Raw genomic sequence first — 21,436 nt, 5'->3', positions numbered from 1 at the left:
CGGGTTCAAGTGATTCTCCTGCCTGAGCCTCCCGAGTAGCTGGTACTACAGGCACGTGCCACCATGCCCGGCTGATTTTCTGTATTTTTAGTAGAAATGGGGTTTCACCATGTTAGCCAGGAAGGTCTCGATCTCCTGACCTCCTGATCCACCTGACTCGGCCTCCCAAAGTGCTGGGATTATAGGCATGAGCCACTGCACCCTGCCTGTTTGTTTTGAGACAGAGTCTAATTCTGTCGCCCAGGATGGAGTGCAGTGGTGTTATCTTGGCTCACTGCAACCTCTGTCTCTTGGGTTCAAGCTATTCTCCTGCCTCAGCCTCCTGAGTAGCTGGGATTACATGCGCAGGCTGCCACGCCCAGCTAATGTTTGGTATTTTAGTAGAGACAGGGTTTCACTGTGTTGCCCAGGCTGAGTTCAAACTCCTGAACTCAGACAATCAGCCCACCTCAGCCTCCCAAAGTGCTGGGATTACAGGCGTGAGCCACCACACTCAGCCAGCAACATTGTTTTTGAGATAACCAACCTTTGGACTTTAATCAAACCAATGTGAAACTGAAATCGTATTAATGGGAGTTGCATGCACACCTTGTGTGAGGGTCCAGAACAATAGATCTCATTGAAAAAGATCAGCACTTGTTGCAGTTTTAGCTGCATTTGGGCCTGTTGGAGAGTTTGGTTTTGAAGATGATAAAATCTTTAGCATGTCCTTTGCTCATCCCTTCAAAAGTGGCTAAGAATGTTAAGAGAATGCTATCAAAATACCTACTTGAAATGGTATGAAACCATACATCACTCTTCTAGAAAAAAAAAAAGTAAATACATGAAATTCCATCCACAACAAATTTGCTGTAGGACTGCTATAACAAACTGGTGCAGGATTTTTTCTCCTTAGCTCAGGTAGGTCTGGGCTCTTTTCTCATGACCAGGAAAAATTAGGCATGTGGACACTTGAAGAGTGAGTGGAGTACAATTTATTAAGTGAAAGGAAAGCTCTCAGCAAAAAGAGGGATCTTGAAAACAGGTTCCCAGTTGCCTCCTTCACAGTTGAATGTAAGGGCTTTTATATGCAAGTTGATGGAATTGGATTACTTATTTGTATAAGACGCAAATTCCTGTTGGCTCCACCCTATTCCCCCAGTGTGCATGTGGGCATGTTTAGGCAAGCCCCCTATGCAAGTTCCCTTATCTGCACAAAACGTGGGTTGGAGGTTCTCCGGGGACCCTTCCCTTACTGTCTGCCTAAAGCAAGCTAGCTAACTCCTTTCATTCCCCCGGTCAGGAGTGGAAACGCAGGTTGCTGTTGGGGTAAGTGGATGATGACTGCTCTTAACTGCTTCCTGCAGACAGGGGGCGTTGCTTTTGAAAAGCGGCAGTTAGGACTCCTCCTGAGGTCTGTTTAAGGGCCTCCGGAAGAATGGCACATCTGTGCGTGGTTCCATTTGCATCACCATTTGAAGTTTAATGGCCTCTAAGAAAGAAGAATCAATTTAGGCTATTAGAAGACATGTATGAAAATGAAACAAAGGTGGGTAAGAGCAGCTCAAAAATCTCTAGGCTGTCAACACAACCCTATAAGTAGTGACTATAGTTATGCCTGCTAAGATTTCGGTATGTGGAGCGTGGCTCTGGTTAGCTCCCTTGATCTTATTTTCCCAACAAAGAAACCTTCTGGTTATGGGCACCGTATTTACTCATACCACCTGGCAGGATTTGCAGGGTAATTGCCGGGAACTAGAATACTGATCCAGATTTTTACATTACCCATCTCTTTTGTTTTTTCTGAGTTGCAGCCAGAGATTACTGGTTGATTCACAGGAATAAGCAGAGTTAGTCTAAAATGTAGGCAGAAACTTAAAAAAAAAAGAGAGATTAGAATTTAATGACAAGTGTATGATAAGTTTTGAAACGTCAGTTTTCTCTCTCCAGTCCTCATTTTTGTCTAAAACAAATCATGATAGGACTGAGTTTTTTGCAAAATAAACTTTAGTCTTATGCTTGACCTGGTTATTTGCATAAAGTGTAGCAAGAATAATTATTTTTCACATAGGCTTTTAAATTGGCTTTGATGAAACTCTGTTTCACAGGAAATTTCAGATAAGATCTTTTAAAGCTGAGCTTAGCAAAGGGTTTGTACACTCAAATACCTATAAGTTAGGTAAATTCCTCTCTTCTTAAGGTGGCAAAAACATGGGGCTCCTGGGCTTGGTAGAAAGTAACATTCTTGGCTGGGCACAATGGCTCACACCTGTAATTTCAGCACTTTGGAAGGCCACGGCAGGCAGATCATGAGGTCAGGACACCAAGACCATCCTGGCTAACATGGTGAAACTTTGTTTCTACTCAAAATACAAAAAATTAGCCGGGCACAGTGGTGGGCGCCTGTAGTCCCAGCTACTCAGGAGGCTGAGGCAGAAGAATGGCATGAACCCGGCAGGTGGAGTTTGCAGTGAGCCAAGATCACCCCACCGCACTCCAGCCTGGGCAACAGAGCAAGACTCCATCTCAAAAAAAAAAAAAAAAAAAAGAAAGAGAAAGTGACATTCTTTACTCACCACAGGTTAGGAACCCTGTACATGGGTTGTGTAAACAAAGTATAAGGCCAATTTTCCCAAGGGGCTTTTATTGACGCTCCAAGTCAAACTTGATTCCTTAAAGGGAAGCATATCCTTCCAGCCAAAGCCTTGGTAAAACAACCAGTTTCTCCAATTGTGTCCTGTTGCAAAAGAAAATTAATTCCTATTGCACTAGTGCACATAAGTATATTGTCATAAGCTAAGAATACTCACAAATAGTTTTCAAATTCTGGAGAAGCCAGGCAGAGAGAAACAAATATGCTCCAAATTTTATTCACAGGTGCATATTTTACTCAATTATTAAAGACTGTAAATAGCTCAAAATAAGTTTCCTTGATTCTGAGAAACAAAACAAGGATCAGCAAGGATTTAAGCACAAAGGTTAAAAAGATTACTTCAGTTTTCTGTTAGTTCAGTCCATTCTGTTAACTCTTGTTCTATTTGATACTCATCAACATTTCAGCTCTTCAGAAGTCCTGTACATTTTTCCTTTGTTCTAATATTATAATATCCAGAGATATCAGAAACCTACATTTAACAGCACCAGTCAAAATCCTATAGCTGATTATAAACCATCTTTTGAAAAGGATTAAGGCAAGACAACAATTATCTGTGAATGACAAAATATCCAGGGTAGAGTCAAAAACACAATTGACAAAGAAATGTGGTTATTTCTGTGGTTTACAATAACTTGATATAATAATCTTAATTATGATTGATAGCATATACTCAGACATTATAATTTTTAAAATCCCATACAACTTTGGAACATATATTAATATTATTCACTGAAATATAACCTGAAGAAGATTAAACATTATTTTGGCAATCCCATGTAACTAAACATATGAAAATAATCCTGTTTACCTTTCTTTTGAATACTCCAAGGGCCATCTGTAGCATCCAAAAGCTAGAGGTTAGGAAAGACAATTTTTGAAGCTGAAGTTTGATTTTAGGAAGTCTGTTAAATGTGTTAAAGGTTCAAAACACTTGATATTATGAAATAGAATTCCAGATTACTATAGGTTATTTATTTAGCCAAAATGATGACTCAAAAATTTTTAAACAGGCAAAACCTTTTCATTATCCTTTACTATTATGTGAAAATCTTGTTCAAGGGAGAAAGCTGAATTTTACTCTTGCATTAGTGTACTATTAATATCAACTCCATTTAAAAATGAAACCTTATAGATAATTCTATTCAGTCTTAACCAATTTGACCATGAGATGAAATTCTTGTAAACCTTTTATAACCCTCTACAAATTTTTGTTAATGAGTAGGTCAGTGCCTCAAGAAAACCTCGTCATGCTTTTATTTCAATGCTTAATTTACAGAAAAACTAAATAATCCCCTTTTGAAGTTAGTCAATATGTTACACATAGAGCTTCTTTTATAAGATTATTTTTACAAACCTTTCCCCACTTATTTAAACCTTCAGTTTTATCTTATTTAATTCAAAACCATCCTTTAACCCTAGGCAAAAACTTACATTCCCATGTCTTCTTATCTTTTACTAAAAACATATTTTACTTTCTTTATACACATTGCATGTAAATCTATTTTCAGTCACCTCAATTACATGTTATAACAGCAATTCTTCGTAATTTTTAATTTTAGTGTAAAACCTGGTTATTTAAATTATGTACTAGGCACAGATAAGGTCTGACTCTTTCCAGTATAGTTAAGGGCGTGGTTAATTCCACATGTCCTCAGCCTTACCAAATTGTAAAGCAGGCAGGTCAAAAAGTTCTCAAATAACAAAGAAGTAGTTTATAACCTTAAAACATTTAGCAAACCTAGTATCTAACCCACATAATTTAGACCACTTGTTTACATTCTGAAGACATTTGTATTTTACCAATTATCTTTAAAATTGTTTTTATTTATCAAACATTAAAGTCACATGAACTAAAAGGCATTACAGCTTTTATTTTTCCTTCAAAAATATTTGATCTCAGCACTTGTTTTTCTTTAGGCCAATTAGAGCTCTTTTTAAATAAATATCACACACATAACACATATATAATTACACAGACAGACAGGAGAAGATACAGTAATTGTAAGATTTTTCATTTGCCAATCTCCCAGTTGGATTATTGGCCTCAGGGTGGAACCCTTCAAAAGCACTGCTAGGAGAGCATACAGTTTCTAGGGCCTAATAAACAGGCATAGCCAGAAGACAAAAACAGATTTTTGAGAGGGATCCATCAACTTTCAATTCCTGGGGTTCTGTAAAGGAAACAGAGGTTTCTTGCAAAAATGGGGTCTGCGGCACCTTCTCTGTTTTTACCACCAAGTCCCATGCCCTCAGATGTTATCTTAGGGCCTCTCCTGCATGCATAAAGAGTGGCAAGACAAAATGGAGAAAAATAATTCAGTTGACAGAAAATAAAACACCAAAAAACCACTTTTTCAGAAAAACAAGATCCAGAAAGAGAAAAACATAAAGGCCTTTAAAATATACCTATAGCCTGGATATCCACTTTCAATTAAGCTGAGCACTCTTTAAGAAAATCCTGTTAAATTCCTTAGTACCCAACTTTAGCCATGCCAAGTAGCCAGTATCTCTAACTTTTGAACTTTACCAAAAGTGAAACAGGTGAAAATAGCAAGCCTCAATTAAGGTTATGGCTTAACCATGAGTGTGCAAGGTATTTTCAAAGAGGTGGTAAGCAATTTCTACAAAATCTAGAATCTTTAAAGGTAGCTAGAAAAAGAATGATTCAACAAAGGAAGCCAGAAGTTGTTCATGGACAGGAAAAGAATCAGCAAATGGCAAAAGTCACACAGATATTAACCAGAAAGTATCCATCCCCTAAGCCAGGATTGAACCTGGGCTGCCATTGTAAAATGGCAAAGGCCAAAAGAAAGTACTCCCATGTGGTTACAAGGTCAAGCTCTCAAGGATGTGAAACAAGATGGAGACCTGCAGCAAAGCTCGTTACTGACCAGTTTGCTGGGCTGGCTTGAACAGCAGGCTTTTTGTGGTCCTAGGCCTGCTTTCTATCCTAAGGCATTCCTCCTTATGACAAAACCATACAGAAAGACACATGCAAAGCTCACCAGATTGGGTGCAGCCCAAGACTGGCCTCATAAATCCTTTCTTCAAATAATCAAAATGTTACAGAGGATGTAAATAGTGACATTTACCATTTATCTTACCAGTTTGTACAGGGAGAGGTCGGCCAAAAGTCTGACTGGTAAGAACTTTTACTTTTTTGCCAGCATATCAGCCTTCTGGGTTCCCCTCCTCCAAGATCCATTTTAAGCCAAGCAGTTTAAGGTTTGAGGAAATTTATTTTTCCCAGTTTGGGGGATGCATCCGAGGGGAGTGTCCTGTGTTACAGGGACACAATTACCCATCTGCGAAGAGAGGACAGAGAAGGAAAAAGGAAAAAGAAAGAGTTATATATATATTTTTTTTCAAAGGAGTCCCAGTGATTCAGGAGGTATTCAAGACTCCTGATAGATTGAACACTATTGGTTACCCATCTAGAAAGAGGCGGAACAAGGCATCTCTTGTTCTTTTTTCTTTCTAGGAAATATCCAGGGTATGTGAGGGAGAGAGAGAAGAGGCCCCCCTTCCTTCTTCCATCCTCATATCTCCAAGTCCCAGCAACCTCAACAAGGTGCTGCCCATGGGTGCCAGTGTGGCTTTTCCCTCATGTTAACAGGGAGGCCTAGGTGGTGATAATTATCTGCATTTACCCACATGCTGCCTCCTCCCTGTTTTTGGTAAGCTTTGAGTTCCCTGGAACACATTTATGCCATGGATACTAGCATGACCTCCATCCATGAAATGAAAGGGGGCCTAATTGGCAGGAATTCATCATGCTAAGGAAAAGCTGTGGAGCTGGGTCCCCCTCAAACAAGGTAGATAAAAGGCTGTCTTGTGTGTAGAGGTCTGGGCCTAATAAGATGTTGTCCAAAAGGAAAAGAAACCTAACTCCTGACATGGTGGATAAAAAGGGGAAAATAAAATAGCTTAAGTGTAGGGTGGGGAAGATGCTTTGAGGCGGGGGGGAAGGAAAAAAAAAGAAACATCTTGCTTTATGCAAATAGGTTCCTCTAACAGGGTGAAAAACTCTTAATCATTGAACCCTCTTCTTGGCTCAACCAGGGGAGGAAAGATTTCATGGACGTGTGGCGGGAGGGGACAGTGAATGGGAAATGCTGGCCAACTCTCCGGCCAGCTGCGTGGGGACCCTGACCCCTGAGACTGCCTTGGGATCCAAGTAGCAGCCAGGGCTCATTCTTGCCTTGCCTGGCCATTGGACATAGCATGCACATGTGGCGGACTTGGCCATGTGCCCCAGCAGGGGGAGTGGGGGGGTCAGGGAGTCATTGCTTGCCCATGAGTCCCCCACACACACCTGTAATCATTGAGGTGGGGTGTGGAATGCCTCTAAGAACAAACAGAAATCGCATTGTTTTGAATTGCGTATCTGATGACTGGGCCAAAGGCTCACTCTACCTAGTGATATCTGTGCAGTGTGTAATAATACCCTTAACATTACAAAAGAAGAGATAGGCGCCATGACAACCCCCCACCAAAAAGAAGGAAAATGCCATAGAAAAGATTGGATTGGAATGAGGCCGACATTCCCAGCCCCAAGAGTGATGGAGGGGTGGTGTTGGGTTCCTCTCCAGCATCCTGTCCGCTGTAGCTGCGCCATTCATTCTTAATCGGCTCACCAGAGGTTCGGTGCTGCATCTGCCTTCAGAAAAAGTCTGAGGACAAGAAGGCACAGAAGAGAAAGAGAAGGGTTTGGGAGGGTCTTCATTTACTCTTCCTCCAGGTATCCCAGGCGAGCCCCCAAACTGATGCAGGATTTTTTTGTCCTTAGCTCAGCTAGATCTGGGTTCTGGTCTCACAACCAGGAAAAATTAGGCATGCAGCCACTGGAAGAGTGAGTGGTGTAGAATTTATTAAGTAAAAGGAAAGCTCTAAGCTAAGAGGGTGTCCTGAAAGTGGGTTCCTGGTTGCCCCCTTCACAGTTGAATACAAGGGTTTTACATACAAGCTGATAAGGCTAGGTTCCCTATTGATATAAGGCACAAACTCCTGGCGGCTCCACCCCATTCTTCCAGTGCGCATGTGGGCCCTTAGTCCTCTGAAGGCATGTTTAGGTAAGTCCTCTGTGCAAGTTCCCTTATCTGCACAAAACATGGGTTGGAGGTTCTCTGGGGACCCTTCCCTTACTGTCTGCCTAAAGCAAGCTGGCTAACTCCTTTCAAAGTTGACATCAATTGGGTGGCTTGAACACCAGAAATGTATTCTCTCATAATTTTGGAGGTTAGCAAACTGAAATTAAGATGAGGCCATGCTCCCTGTAAGGGTTCCAGGGGAGAATCCTTCTTGGCCCCTTCCAGCTGCTGGTGGTTGTTGGCATTTCTTGGCTTCTCTGGCTTCCACGTGGGTCCAGTTTCTCTCCGCCTTATATTCACATCACCTTCTCCAGTGTGTATCTCAAATCTCCCTCTGTTTTTATCATATGAGTATATTTGCCGTTGAGTTTAGGGCTCACCTGGATAACCCAGGATGATCTCATCTCAACATATTTAACTTAGTTACATATAGAGTCTTTTTTTTCAAATAAAGTCACATTCACAGGTTCTGGGGATTTGCCTTAGGACATATCTTTTGGGGCCCCTATTCAACCCACTACATTGCCTCTTTTTGTTATTATCTGTTATGGGTGGAACTGTGTTCTCCGTCCCTGCCAGTTTTGTATATTGAAGTCCTAAGCCCCAGTACTCTAGAATGTGAGCTTATTGGGAAATAGAGTGGTTGCAAATTTAATTAGTAAAGTTAAAATGAGGCCATTAAGGTGAGGTCTAAATCATATATGACTGGTATCTTTATAAAAAGGAGAAATTTTGACACAGACATGAACACAGGGAGAATGCCATATGAAGATTATAGTAGAGACGGGTCATGTTTCTACAAACCAACAAGAAACCACTGGAAGTAGGTAAGAATCGTGGAAGATTCTCTCTCAAAGCCCTCATAAGGCACCAACCCTGCAGACATCTTGATCTTTGACTTCTAGCCTCCAGAATTGTGAAATAATATATTTCTATAGTTTAATCCACCCAGTTTATGTGCATCCTTATGATAGACTTAGTACACTAATACATTCTACATATATGAATAGTATTTTAAATGGTGATGATCAATTGTGGTGCTGTAATCTATAATTAAAGTTATATTTTATCTATGAACATTCCACTGAAAGTGTTTTTAATTTCCTACTATATAAACAACTCAGTAATAAATATGCAACTATGTACATGCGACATTTCTCTTTTATGGATTATCTCCTTTGAATACATTCTAAGACATGGGAATCTGGGTCCAGAACAAGAAAGAATTTCGGTACTGAACACCTTGGGAATGTGTTGCTGAACTGCTTTCCAACAAAAGCGTGGTTACAATTTACCTTCCATCTGCTATCTGATAAGTGATTTCTATATGTTTTCACCAGCTTTTGACATTATCATTTCAAGTGCTGTCACACACATTTTGAAGATACATTCAAATTTATTCTTGAGGAGGGAGGGGTAACGCAAAATACTATAAATTTGGTTGTAACTTTTTTTCTGTCTTTTGCATTCAGGCAGTCACCAGAGGAAATTAGTCAGTGTCTTTAGGTTACACTTTGGTTAACACATTTAATTAAACAGCCCAGTAGTAGAGAATTCAAGATGGGTGTTATTAATTTCATGAAATCGCTCCTTAATTCTAACTTTCATAAGTCAAATTTTATGTCTTTAATTGCATGTCGATTGTTATAACGAGGAGAATCAGAACAGCTTATAGGACAATATTTCTTTTTTATTTTCCTTAACACACCATATTTATTTGGAAATTTACCTCCTCCATTGTCCAGGGAATTAGGATGGGCGTTGGCCGTTTTTCAGCACTTCCTGGTTGAGGCCAAGGGCTCCACTCACGTGCCTGTCCATCCCTCTACAAGGCTTGCCTGGCAGCTGCAGTTTTTCCGTTTAAAATTTAACAATGATCAAATCCCCCAAAAAGCTACCAGGCTAAAAAATGAAACATCTTTATTTATCTTTTAAATCCGGAAAAGTGCTGCTGAGCACAGCTGGCTCGCTGCTGTTCCTGCAGCCCCCATCTCTGATCCTTTCTAGTCTCCTACCCACCCCCACCCCACCATAGGCGGGCAGAGCCGGATTTCTGCCCTTCAAACCCCGAGTGTGAGGAAACCTCGCCTGAAGTCCTCGCATCACCCTGCACCCTCACGCCCTTGAGTTTTAAAAAGCCACTGCGTTCGTGGGTCACTGCAGGGCGCCTCCGCAGTGTCTTTAGCAGATACAAGAGCATCCCTCCCACGGGATGTGCAGTGTAGTCAAGCTGAGTAAACTGGGATTTTTGGCTGCCTTTTCCGCTAGGGTGGGTGGGGAAAGGTGTGTCCCCCAAGCGTTCAGTTCAGACTAGAACCTTTGAATCTCTCTCTCTCCTCAGTATCTCCCTCCAGCCCCTACCCCGCCACCTTTCACAGTGTGGGAGTTCTCCCTCCCCACACCAGAGAGGGGCGCCTTTCTAGCTTCCTTGTCCCCTTGCCCACTGATTAAAAAATTGAGGAAAAAACCCACCCCCAAACCCCAAACAAAACAAAAGCCCCAAACAAACAAACAAACAAACAACCCACTCAAACCAGAACCAACCCCCGCCCTCCCCGCAACCACACAAATGCGGGAATCATAGCCAGTGGATCCGCTGGTGCTGAATGAATGGAAGCGCGGGGCGGGCCTGCGCGCGCGGCCGCCCTGCCCACGATGCTGTCTCCCCGCGGCCTGTAGGGCCCTCGCTGGCCCCTCGCCCACCTCCCGCCCCGGGCTGAGGCTGCCGCGGGTTCCGCGCCCAACGCCGAGGCAGCGGCGGCGACGGGTAAGGTCGGAGGGAGGGTGGTTTCCTCCCGCCCCACACCCAGTCTCCGAGCCGGATATATAGAGTGTCACGTTTGGGAGCAGAAAGACCGGAGCTGTTTCCTTGTGGCGGGAGCGCTTCCCGTAGCCTCGGGGAAGGAGCAGGATTTAGAGGACCACTAGTTGAACCCCATCCTCGTGCTGGAGGAACAGGTATTCCAGGGTCCCCAGCCCTGGCGCTCGCAGAGCCCACGCGCTCCGAAGGCAGACCGGACTGGGGGTGGCCCAGGAGGGAGGGCTTGGCTGGGTTCGCAGGGCGGAGCGGTTCCCGGCAGGACCTCGAGGAGGGTGGGTGTGAGGCGGGTGGGAGGGGAGAAGCATTTGCGGAGGCTCTGCTCCCGAAGCTGCCCCCGGCAGCACCCCCGTAGTCACCGGCCGTTTAGGCGCGTTTGGCGTCGGCGGAGCCCGCCAAGGTGGGGCGCGCGGGGGTTGCAAAGGGCAGCGAGCCGGGAAGGATCCGGGAAGGTTAATGTGGGGGGCCGCGCCGTGGGGACTGGGGACCGAGGGAGAGAGGAGCGAGGCCGGGTCCCGCCCAGGCCTCCTGGGCCCTTGGGGCTATTCCTGGAGAGAGAGCGCAAATGCCGGGGCCACGTGTGAAACGGCAGCGGTCCTAGGTCCCCTCCCCGCGCCCGGGACCGCCAGGGCGCCCAGCCCAGGTCCCCGGAGCAGGTCCTCGCCAGCCCCCAGCCCCACCTCAAGCTGCGCGCGTCCCTACCCTTCCAACTTGACCCTTGCCGGGGTCGCGGCTGACGTGTGCTGGGGCGGCTGGTGAGGTCAGGGCGGGATTTGCCCCCGTAGGAAGTTTTAGACACCTTTCTGTGGTCTGGGCATCCTGCGGGTGTACAGGGGAGCAGGTGCCAGAAGACTCCAACTGGAGTAGATGGCTTGCGGGAAGGCTGCTTAACACTCCCAGCAAGTAGAATTACCTGCGGGGCAGTCTCAGTCTATTAAAACAATTCATGCCCAACCTTATCCTAGAAACCAGAGGAAGGCGTCACACCTGCCAGCGGTGGGCACCTTTTCTTCCACGGATGAGTTATGTGGTGTGAGCAACCAAGGTTATCGCTGGATCTGCAAGAGTTTGGCCACTCGTTGAATCATGTAGAGTGCCCCCATTATGTGACGAGCAAGGACAGAGTACGGTCAGAAAAATGACCAGGAAACTCAGGTGGATGGTGCTTTCTGTTTGCTAGGTCGAGAGAAGTTTGACACTGTGCAAATGGAAATTTGAGAATTACCCCCTTGGTTTCAATTACTCATCTCTCTATATTCCCATTTATATGAACTGGAGATTTGACTGACAGGTGTATTTAGTCCAAAATTTATAAAGCGGGGCAAGGGACTAAATAAAAACTTAAGGCAGCCACCTAAACTGCAAGAGCAGGCGTTTCCGCAGAAGGGATATTTGTGTGTGAGACTTCTAGGAGATGGGCATGAGGTCTTTACCAGGCTGATTCGTGTGTCAATATTCCATCAGTAGTATTTCTCAGGATCCACGTCTTTACAGTACTCTTTTCCTAATTCTGAGGGCAGCTTTTGCACCTGCTGTATTAACAAATTCCTCACTTACTCCTGTTTCTAACATTGGGTTATAATTATCTATAAAATAGATGTAAATCACCATGAGTTGGTAAATCGTACTGCTATTAGAGAAATTAAAGTAAATGAAAATATCCTTTCCTTAAAGGAGGCTAAAATGTGACATCCAATTACAGAGGAAGATGGAGAGGTTGAAAATAAATAAAATGGCTTATATTAGGGTATCACTTTGGGGTTTATAAAGCATATGATCATCTTGACCATCTCACCATCTGCTTTCCTATCTCCTGAAGAAGCATTCTTGAGTGCATTTGTTTCTGGCAACATCTCATCAGCGTTAAGAATTCCTTGATTTTGCATTAATTTGCATGCACTCATGAAAACTTACTTATTCACAAATACAGCTTTGTGAAGGATCATGCATAGTGACCACCAGCATGCTTGTCCGTACCAATATATTCTGACATTGTGGGTTCTGTTGGAACATGTATTACCTTTGAAGAGGGTAACAGACCAATTTGAGAATCTGATGAAAGCTATGGAATATTAAAGACAAATACATACATATTAACACAAAATTTTCCATCTCCTGACAATTTCAGGAGTTCATGGCCTCCTTGATGCCCAACCTCCTATATTCTAGATGTCTAGAGACTCCAGGCAGGGCCAGCTTCATGGAAATGCAAAACTGCAGCTGCACAGGGCCTTGTGCTTGGAAGGGCCCTGCATTTGGTAAGGTTCTGCTATCACTGTCTGCTGGCTTAATAACTTTCAAACAAGAGGCTGTGAATGTTCATTTTGAAGTGTGTCCTACCAATTATATCCTGACCCCAGGCTGACAAACTTGGTCTAAAACTAACCAAATAACAGTGTTGTCTTAACAGCAATCCCACGTTTACGGTAAGTTCTCCAGTATAAACCTGAAATTTATCTGCTGCTCACTTAGGTGCCCTTGGACATGTCATTCAGCCTTCTTATATTTCAGTTTCCTCATTGACAAAATAAAAACAACAGATGACACTTTCTACTTTCTTTATTTTCAAGGTTGTATTATCTCTAAGTAAAAATAGATAATAATTGTAAAAAAAGTCTACTGATTTTGAATAGTTCTTTTCTAAAAATTATGCTGTTGTTGAAGGGTTAAACTTTGCCCTCCATTTTTCAGAAGTAGCTTGAGGAAGGTTGGTTAAGTACATTAAAAAGATTGTAGAACTTTTCTGACCCTTATAGTTCGGTGGAAAATAAAACAAAAAGTAGCCAAGTATTCAGTATGTTAAATACTCCTGAAATATTATTTGGACAAAATTGGAATTTTCAACTAAAGGTGCAGAATAACTTCTTGGATACCAAAGGTAGTTACTGAATTAAATTAATGTTTGAGTCTAATTCATCCAAAAATCGAACCGTGAGAAACTGAGCCAATGACTGAAAATTTTTGAGGGGCTAATCCTTTTCGTTTCATTTAATTTAAAAAATCTGTAAGTTCAAAAGTTTGGTCAAGTCATCCTTTAAAATATCCTAGGAAATGCCAAATCAATTTAAAATACACCTGGTCTCTTGCCAAGCACACCTAGTGACCTTTTGTAACTCTGGTGCCTCTTAAAGAGGAACTGAGAAAACAGGCAAGTCCTCTGTCCCCAGACTCCTCCCTTAACTACTCTGTGACCTCAAAACTTATCTTTACTCCAGCTGTCTGTGTTAGCATGATGGCAATACACTCAGAACCACAGAGGAATAAAATAGTGTGAAAGGGAATTGATCAAACTCCTATATTAAGGTCTTCTAATGGGGGCACTAGAACGGATGAATGGAGATTCGTTCTTCGTGCAATTACTCTGTGCAGGTGCATGCAGTGTGCTTTAGGATACAAAGTAACAGGTCCTGTATTCAGTAAACTTATGACATCATTAGCAAGACAAATATGTCAATGTAAGGTATTAATTTAAAATAACAAATAAGTAGTTATAAGGCAACAGAAGATTTGGCACCAAATGAGTGGTACAGAAAATAAGTGCAATGAATTTCCAAGAAGAGAATAAAATAAGCTGAAATGCTGAGGGAAGCATAAAAGGAAAGGCCCTTAGAGATAGCCCTTAAAGTTCTGGTCCTAATAGAGATGAACAAATAAGACTTTTGGGTGCCCAGGGACCTCAGTGGCACTTTGGGGTGGGAGGTGTGCAGAACAGGAATATCTGGATGCAGCTGAAGTTTTATGTAAGGAAAAGGCAGGAGATAACTCTGTAAGAGAAATTCCCTCTGGCTAGCTTCATTCATATAATAAATAATTATTAAGCCCGTTCTGTGACCAGACACTGTGCCGGCTTTTCCACATTTGGTGTTGAACAAAGCAGATGTGTTCCCTATTTTTTTTGGAACCTGCAGTCGTTTACAGAATAAGCATGTAGGAATACATTATGGGAAGTAGCATGGAGAAGAACAGAATGCTTTAAGAAAAACATCAAGGGCGCTGACTCCATTTTGGTGTTCTGAGAAGGCTTGCTCTTTGACAAAGAAAGATTTCAGTTGCTATTGGAAAAAAAATAGGGGTTAACGTTACTTAAAAAAACCCAAAAAATCAACAAAGAGAAAAAGCAGTCTGGGCACAGGAAATTGCAAATGGGAAGGTCCTAAGAGAAAAAGCTTGCAGCATTCAAGGGACAGAGAGGAGGCAGGCCCTGTGACTGCTGTTAGGTGAGGGCACTGCTGAGAGGCAGGACACCAGTTGGAGAGGGGAGCAGGTGGCTGATCATGCCCAGCTTCACGGTGTTGATAAAGATCTTGAATTTAATTTGAGTGGGTTGCCATTGAAGGCTTTTAAGCCAGAGACTGTTCTAATTTCTATTTTGAGGAACTCTTTATGTAGACAGTAAAGAGAGTGAACTAGAGGGATAAAGGATTGGAGGTAGTAAGACCAGGGAGGACAAGCAGAGGTGAGAGTACTGTCAGGGAGGAGGGAGAGAAGTGCTCAGACTTGAGGTGTGTTTTGAGAGTTGGATTGACACATCTTGGTGATAGATTGGATATGGGAGGTGGGCGAGGCAGAAAGAAGAGTGGGAATGAATTCATTTCATAGATACTGCTAAATGCTTATAATCCAAAACAGTAGGCTCAGATGCATATGATTTAGAGATGCCATAAGAAGAACCGAAAAATAGAACAAAAACTGATTGCCCTGGTTATTACCTCTGGAAAAGTATACTGGCTGCTGGGATAGGGGTGAGAGAAAGGAGGGAGGAGATTTTTGCTTTTCATACTATCCTCTCTACTGTTTGAATGATTTTTACAACCACGCTTGCATTTTATAATTTTTTAAAAAGGTTATCACCATGACAGATATAGCTTCTGTTTTTCTGACTTGAGCACATAGATGGAATATGGTGTAATTTCCTAAAATGAGAAAAATTAGGGAAGAAAGATCTGATCCTCTCCAAAATAATTATTCCAAAACACAATTTATTCCCCTGCTTAAAACCCTGTCATTCCTCTGCCTTGCCTACAGCAGTTTTTCCCAAACTGTAGTGTATGAATTATTATTTTATTGGGTTATTAACAGTTCAGTAAAGGAAGAAAAGCTTCCCTGATGATATAACTTTGAGAAACACTTGATTTAACCTACTTAACCAGTTTTATTGCAAGAATCCTCAGAGCTTTTAATGTCCTAATGCGTGTTAATAATCAAGAAAGCAGAGGTCTTAGGCCGGGCATGGTGGCTCAAGCCTGTAATCCCAGCACTTTGGGAGGCCGAGACGGGTGGATCACGAGGTCAGGAGATAGAGACCATCCTGGCTAACACGTTGAAACCCCGTCTCTACTAAAAAATACAAAAAACTAGCCGGGCGTGGTGGCGGGCGCCTGTAGTCCCAGCTACTTGTGAGGCTGAGGCAGGAGAATGGTGTGAACCCGGGAGGCGGAGCTTGCAGTGAGCTGAGATCCGGCCACTGCACTCCAGCCTGGGCGACAGAGCAAGACTCCGTCTCAAAAAAAAAAAAAAAAAAAAAAGAAAAGAAAGCAGAGGTCCTTTATGCTATATTTCCTAAACTTATTTAACCTTGAAATGCTTTTCCAGCAGAGCATCGAAGAGAGTCAGCATTCAGCATAACACGCTTTGGGAAATGCTGTCCTATATTAATAGATTAAACCTTTTAACATCTACAGTTCTCTATTAACCATAAGCTTCTCTCATCTCTTTAATCCTACTTAGTTGGTGGAAAGCGGGAGACTGGAATTGACTCTGTTAATAGGCATTAAGTTGATGAAAACAATTCTGCCCTGTGGATGATATTCAGAAACAAGATCTGCAGTCTGATTAAAAGCAAAATTGTTTGTTTTTCATTTCTACTTCTTTGGCTAGGCTCTGCAGGACCTCATCAAGGTACATTTTGTCAAGTCTATGTTTAATACATGTGACCTGAGGCATAAACAATGGGGAAGACTCCCCAGGGCCTCTTAGGTCCCAAGGTAGGCCTGGGCCTTATCTGATCCTTGTAAGCCATCCCCTGCAGTGCAATACAGTGTGACTACATAGGGCATCTGTAGGAACATTGATTTTTGAGTCATATATACACTTCCTGGATCCCCATGCATTTGTATGGTGGTAGGCTGGAGGCAGAAATGCAACTTATGGCCAAAGAACAGTGCAGCAGAGCATAATGGAAGAAACAGGTTCACACAGCTATAGACTTCTTCCATGGCTTCATCAGCTCTCTGTTCCAGCCCAGGGGTCAGCAACTATGGCCCGAGGCTGAAATCTGGCCCCTGCCTTTTTGTTTATTCTTTGAACTAAGAATGGTTCTTATATTTTTAAATGGTTGAAAAAAATCAAAAGAATAATATTATGTGACATAGGAAAAATAATAGGAAATTTAACCTATATGAAATTTAACCTTCAGTGTCTATGAAGTTTTATCAGAAATCAGCTCGTGTCATTCATCTAATCATCCCTATTTGCTGTGACTGCTTTAGTGCCCTAACCAGTCAATTATTATGACCTTCAAAGCCTAATATATTTACCTTGTGGTCCTTTACAGAAATGTTTGTTGACCCCTGCTCTAGGCTATGAAACTCATCTGCCATAGGTAATCTTAATTGTTTTGTTTTTCATTTGTTTAATTTATAAGAGGGTAGAAATAAAAGAGTTAAATCGACTTCCTAGTAGGTCCTCAAACATTATTGGCATTCAGGCACAGAAAGAGAAATACTGCATGATCTCATTTTTAGATGGAATCAAAAAATGTTGAACTCATAAATAAAAGTAGAGAGAAGAATGGTGGTTACCAGAAGTTGAAGGCAAAAAGTGGTAGGGGTGCAAGGTGGGGGTGAGATGGGAATGGGGGAGTCGAGGTGGAGGAAAGTTGCTGGTCAAAGGGTTCAAAGTTTCAGTTAGACAGGAGGCATAAGTTTTGAGATCTACTGCAGAGCAGGATGACTATAGTCAATGATAATGTGTATTTCAAAATAACTAAGTAAATTTCAAATGTCTCACCACAAAAATGATAAGTGGTGGCTACTGTATCCTCTAAATGTATGAAATTATAATTTGTAAATTTAAAATAGTATTAATTTTAAAAATGAAACAAACCATTGTTGGCATTGTTGGCCAACAATGCCAGTTTTTGTTGATGGCTAGTGTTGCTAATGCTGCATGCCCATGTAAAGAGCAGAAGACAGTCGCAAAAGTGATCACTTTTAAATTTTATTCAAACATTTGAACTCCTATATACAGGATAGGCACTCAGATAAATAAAACTATGGCTTCCAGAGGTAAGGGGCAAATTAAATCTACTATAACTTAACGATTTTATTTTGTTACCTCTGAGCAGATTGGATTTCCTATGAGTAGTCACCTCTGATTTTTATTTCAATAATGAAGCCAATCTTTTAAATCTTTTTTTATTATTATTAATGCACACTTTTGTATGAAGAGTGGTAGTTTAGGGGTGACAGCCTCAATTCTAGATGACAGAAATACACATTTCTCTGTCCCCACCCTAAACCTACTGAATCAGAATCTTTGGTGTGAGGATCCCCAGGTGTTTCATAAGTAGTTGCCACAGCACAGGGGGAGATTTTGGAATAGCTAGTCCAGGTATTTCCATGGAACATAGAGTCAGAAAATAAGACCCTCGAGGCCTGGTGCTTGGCTCTGTTACTGCTGTCATAAAATATTTTTAGATGAGGATGTGCTGTGGGATCACAGAGTTTGGATTTGGGGTCTCATTGCCAGCCATATTGACTGGGAGATTTCTGTAAGATATCTAACTTTTTAAAGAGGACTGGTTACAGGTGACATCTTCATTCAATAGACATTTTCCCACTTTAATCAACATGTATTAAAGCAAAGGACATTATACATATATATATATATATGTATGTATATAAAACAATGTGACCACACAATGCAATTAAACAATGAAAACTGATTAAACAATGTGGTTAAACAATGAAAAAAAAGTCTTACTATAATTGCCAGACACTAAGAATAACATTTGCTTGTTGATTTAGCTGTATTATTTCAAAGTCCTAGATCATTTTGCATCCTTAACCGCTGCAGTTTTGCAAAAGCATTTTTCAAGCTGCAGTTGATGATATGTATCCCCTATGGCTTTTGGACATCTTGCTTTTAAGGCATTTTAACTTCCCAGGATTCTCCAGAGACAGCCCCAAAACATTGAAGCCCACACCTGAAGGGAGGAAGAGAAAGCAAACACTCCTCCCTGTGAATTTGTGTAGAAAAGACAAAAATATGGCTTCTCCAACCCACTTACTCATCCTTCCACCTTAGCTGGGAAGTTGTTGGATCAGTAGAATTTGCTGATGAATAACAGGATGACCACAGGAGGTAAGAATATTATTTCCTGTGTCAAGAAATGAGAAAAAGTCATTGTGAAAACACCCCACATTTTAGATCATTTTTAAAAAAATGGTTCACTATTTATTACAGGTCATTGAAAGGGCACATTCCACAGAAGTGAGCAAATGTCCCAGGTATCCTTGAAAGCAAGATCCTTGGAAATTAGGATGGCAATTAAGTTATGTGTCTGGTCCCAACATATTTGAAATCACTTAAGCACTTCCAGCAGAATTAGATTCACCAGTGCACAGTATTGTCAAGAAACCAAAAGAATCTGCCAAGCTAAACTGAGTAAAAGAAACTGTAACAATTCAATGTTTGTGCATGTATTAAAGATTTTTGCTTATTATTTTCAATAAAGTATATGTAATACTGCAAGTTGTATGGATAGAAGTAACATAGGTTTAGCATCTTAAAGATGGATGGTATTCAGTTAATGAAATCATAGAGAAATTTGCCTAAAACTTAAGAGAAACTGTTTACTTAAAATAATATTGTTCCTGATAGATATTAATTAATAAGTAAATATTAATAAAAGCAACTTTGTCAGTAAATAGTAATAAGTAAAAATATTAATAAAGCCAACTTTGTGTTTCTCTTTATATTTCACTGTAACTATTGTCTCATTTTGAATTGAATCTTATTTCACCTGTGTTTTGTTTACACAATACCTTCAAGACATATCTCACCTGAAGCTAAGCACATGATCTAAAAGGTGGACACTTGTTCTTTAACCAAAGAGCTTTCTGGGGATTGAGATCCACTTACCAAACTATTCTCAAAGCTGCAGGAATCTCTGATGGCTTGAAAGAATTGATTTCCCTCATCCAAATGAGCAGTTTGCTTCTTTCTCAGCAACTTGTACTTGCCATAACTCTCTTCTTAGCAGAAGTGTGACATTGCCTCTTCCTTGTTTTCCTTCTACTATTTTGGTGCAGTTTTGCCGGAGGCAATGGTTATGCAAGTGCTGCTGAGTATGTTCCTGATCACAGGATGACACTTAGGTAAATTTAGGTCTCAGTTTCTTTTAGGACAGAACAAACTTTTCCCAAATTAGACTTCCTTGAACTCCTATACATACTATATGTTGGCACATATCACACCATCTTGTCTACAGTACATAGCAGTGAGTGTAAATAGCTTTGTCTTAACTAAGTATATTCACACTGGAAATTGTAGAATGTTCAAGTACCATATCTATATTTGGTTCAACTCTCTTACAGAAAAGCCAGTTCCGAAGACATTAAGTGGCTTGTCACACATCTATTTAGCGGGTGCATCAAGGCTAGTATCCACATCTTATGAGTGCAATTCCCATAACCATTCCATTCCATTCATTCATTTATTCATTCGTATGATTTACTGAGTACCTACTATGAGCCAGGCAGGATGTTTAGCTTTGCAAATAGAATGCAAAACAAGTTATAGTACCAGTCCTCAAATTTTAGTACCCCCTACTCTTTGAGCAATATTTGGCCAGTTGCAACTTGGAGTTTGTGCAATTTTTCAGTAATGATATCCAGTGTGTAAATATGCAATGCTCATACATCTTTATTTTCCCTTCTTCTGTCTCCTAACCAGTCCCAGTCAGCGACTTGACTTCCCATAGCACCAAGCACTTAACACCAATAAGAGTAAGATGGGAGGCTGGGCGCGGTGGCTCATGCCTGTAATCCCAGCACTTCGGGAGAATGAGGAGATCGAGACCATCCAGGCTAACATGGTGAAACCCCATCTCTACTAAAAATACAAAAAATTAACTGGGCGTGTTGGCAGGCGCCTGTAGTCCCAGCCACTCAGGAGGCTGAGGCAGGAAAATGGTGTGAACCCGGGAGGCAGAGCTTACAGTGAGCCAAGATTGTGCCACTGCACTCCAGCCTGGGCGACAGTGTGAGACTCTATCTACCCTCCCCCTCAAAAAAAAAGCGTATGATGGGAAATTAAGTTGAAATGAAATATTAAAAATTCCATAGGGAAGATCATGAAAATTCTTCCCAAGAAAACAATGTTCTTGATTCACTACTGCAAGGCTTGGGAGTTAGTTAGCTTGTGTGTCTCTCCTCTTGTTTACTCACTGTGTCACCAGGTCCTCTCTTTCCTCAAACTGGCTGAGCTCTAGCTTGCATCCTCTAGCTTTCCTTTCCTTTCTGTATCTAAAGATAGACACAAACTCTTGGTGTTTTAAGTACTTAAGTGCTAATCCTTGTGGGGAAAGTGAGAGGGGAAGAGCAAAAATAACCGATGTGAAGAAGTTATGAAGTTTCCAGAATGATACCGTTGAGTCTTGGCATAGGATCAGTAGTTAGTTGCCTACTTCCTCTAAGATAAGTGGAAAAACCCCATTATCTTCAGCTATCTGTCTTTATTTCTGGAGGCAAGATCAAAAATCAACCATCTGCCCTATAAGTCCTTACTTATTCTCCTGAACTAGATGAGTATGGGCATTGTCTGATGAGAGGATTTCTAGCTTTCGTCAGATTCTCACAGAATTCATGACCAGAACAACGTGGGGGAACC

The 21,436-nt window shown here is 41.6% G+C and overlaps 1 protein-coding gene across 4 annotated transcripts in view; it reads left to right on the top strand.

The window, feature by feature from the left end:
• Positions 1-21,436, top strand: part of LOC105492188 (fatty acyl-CoA reductase 2) — a 205,778-nt gene that overhangs the window by 10,410 nt on the left and 173,932 nt on the right. Inside the window, exon 1 of one of the 4 annotated variants that reach the window (XM_071071964.1) lies at positions 10,237-10,492. The exons of 1 other annotated variant lie outside the window; for it this stretch is intronic. Coding sequence is in view for 1 of the 3 variants with exons in the window: in XM_071071962.1 (XP_070928063.1) it covers positions 12,678-12,801 (124 nt within the window). In the remaining 2 variants the exon portion in view is untranslated. 2 more of the 4 variants (XM_071071963.1, XM_071071962.1) reach the window with 2 other exon arrangements.

Source organism: Macaca nemestrina, chromosome 10 (assembly GCF_043159975.1).
Source record: "Macaca nemestrina isolate mMacNem1 chromosome 10, mMacNem.hap1, whole genome shotgun sequence".
Classification (NCBI taxonomy): domain Eukaryota; kingdom Metazoa; phylum Chordata; class Mammalia; order Primates; family Cercopithecidae; genus Macaca; species Macaca nemestrina.
The sequence above is the reverse complement of the archived record's forward strand: the minus strand, read 5'-3'. Positions and strand labels throughout refer to the sequence as shown.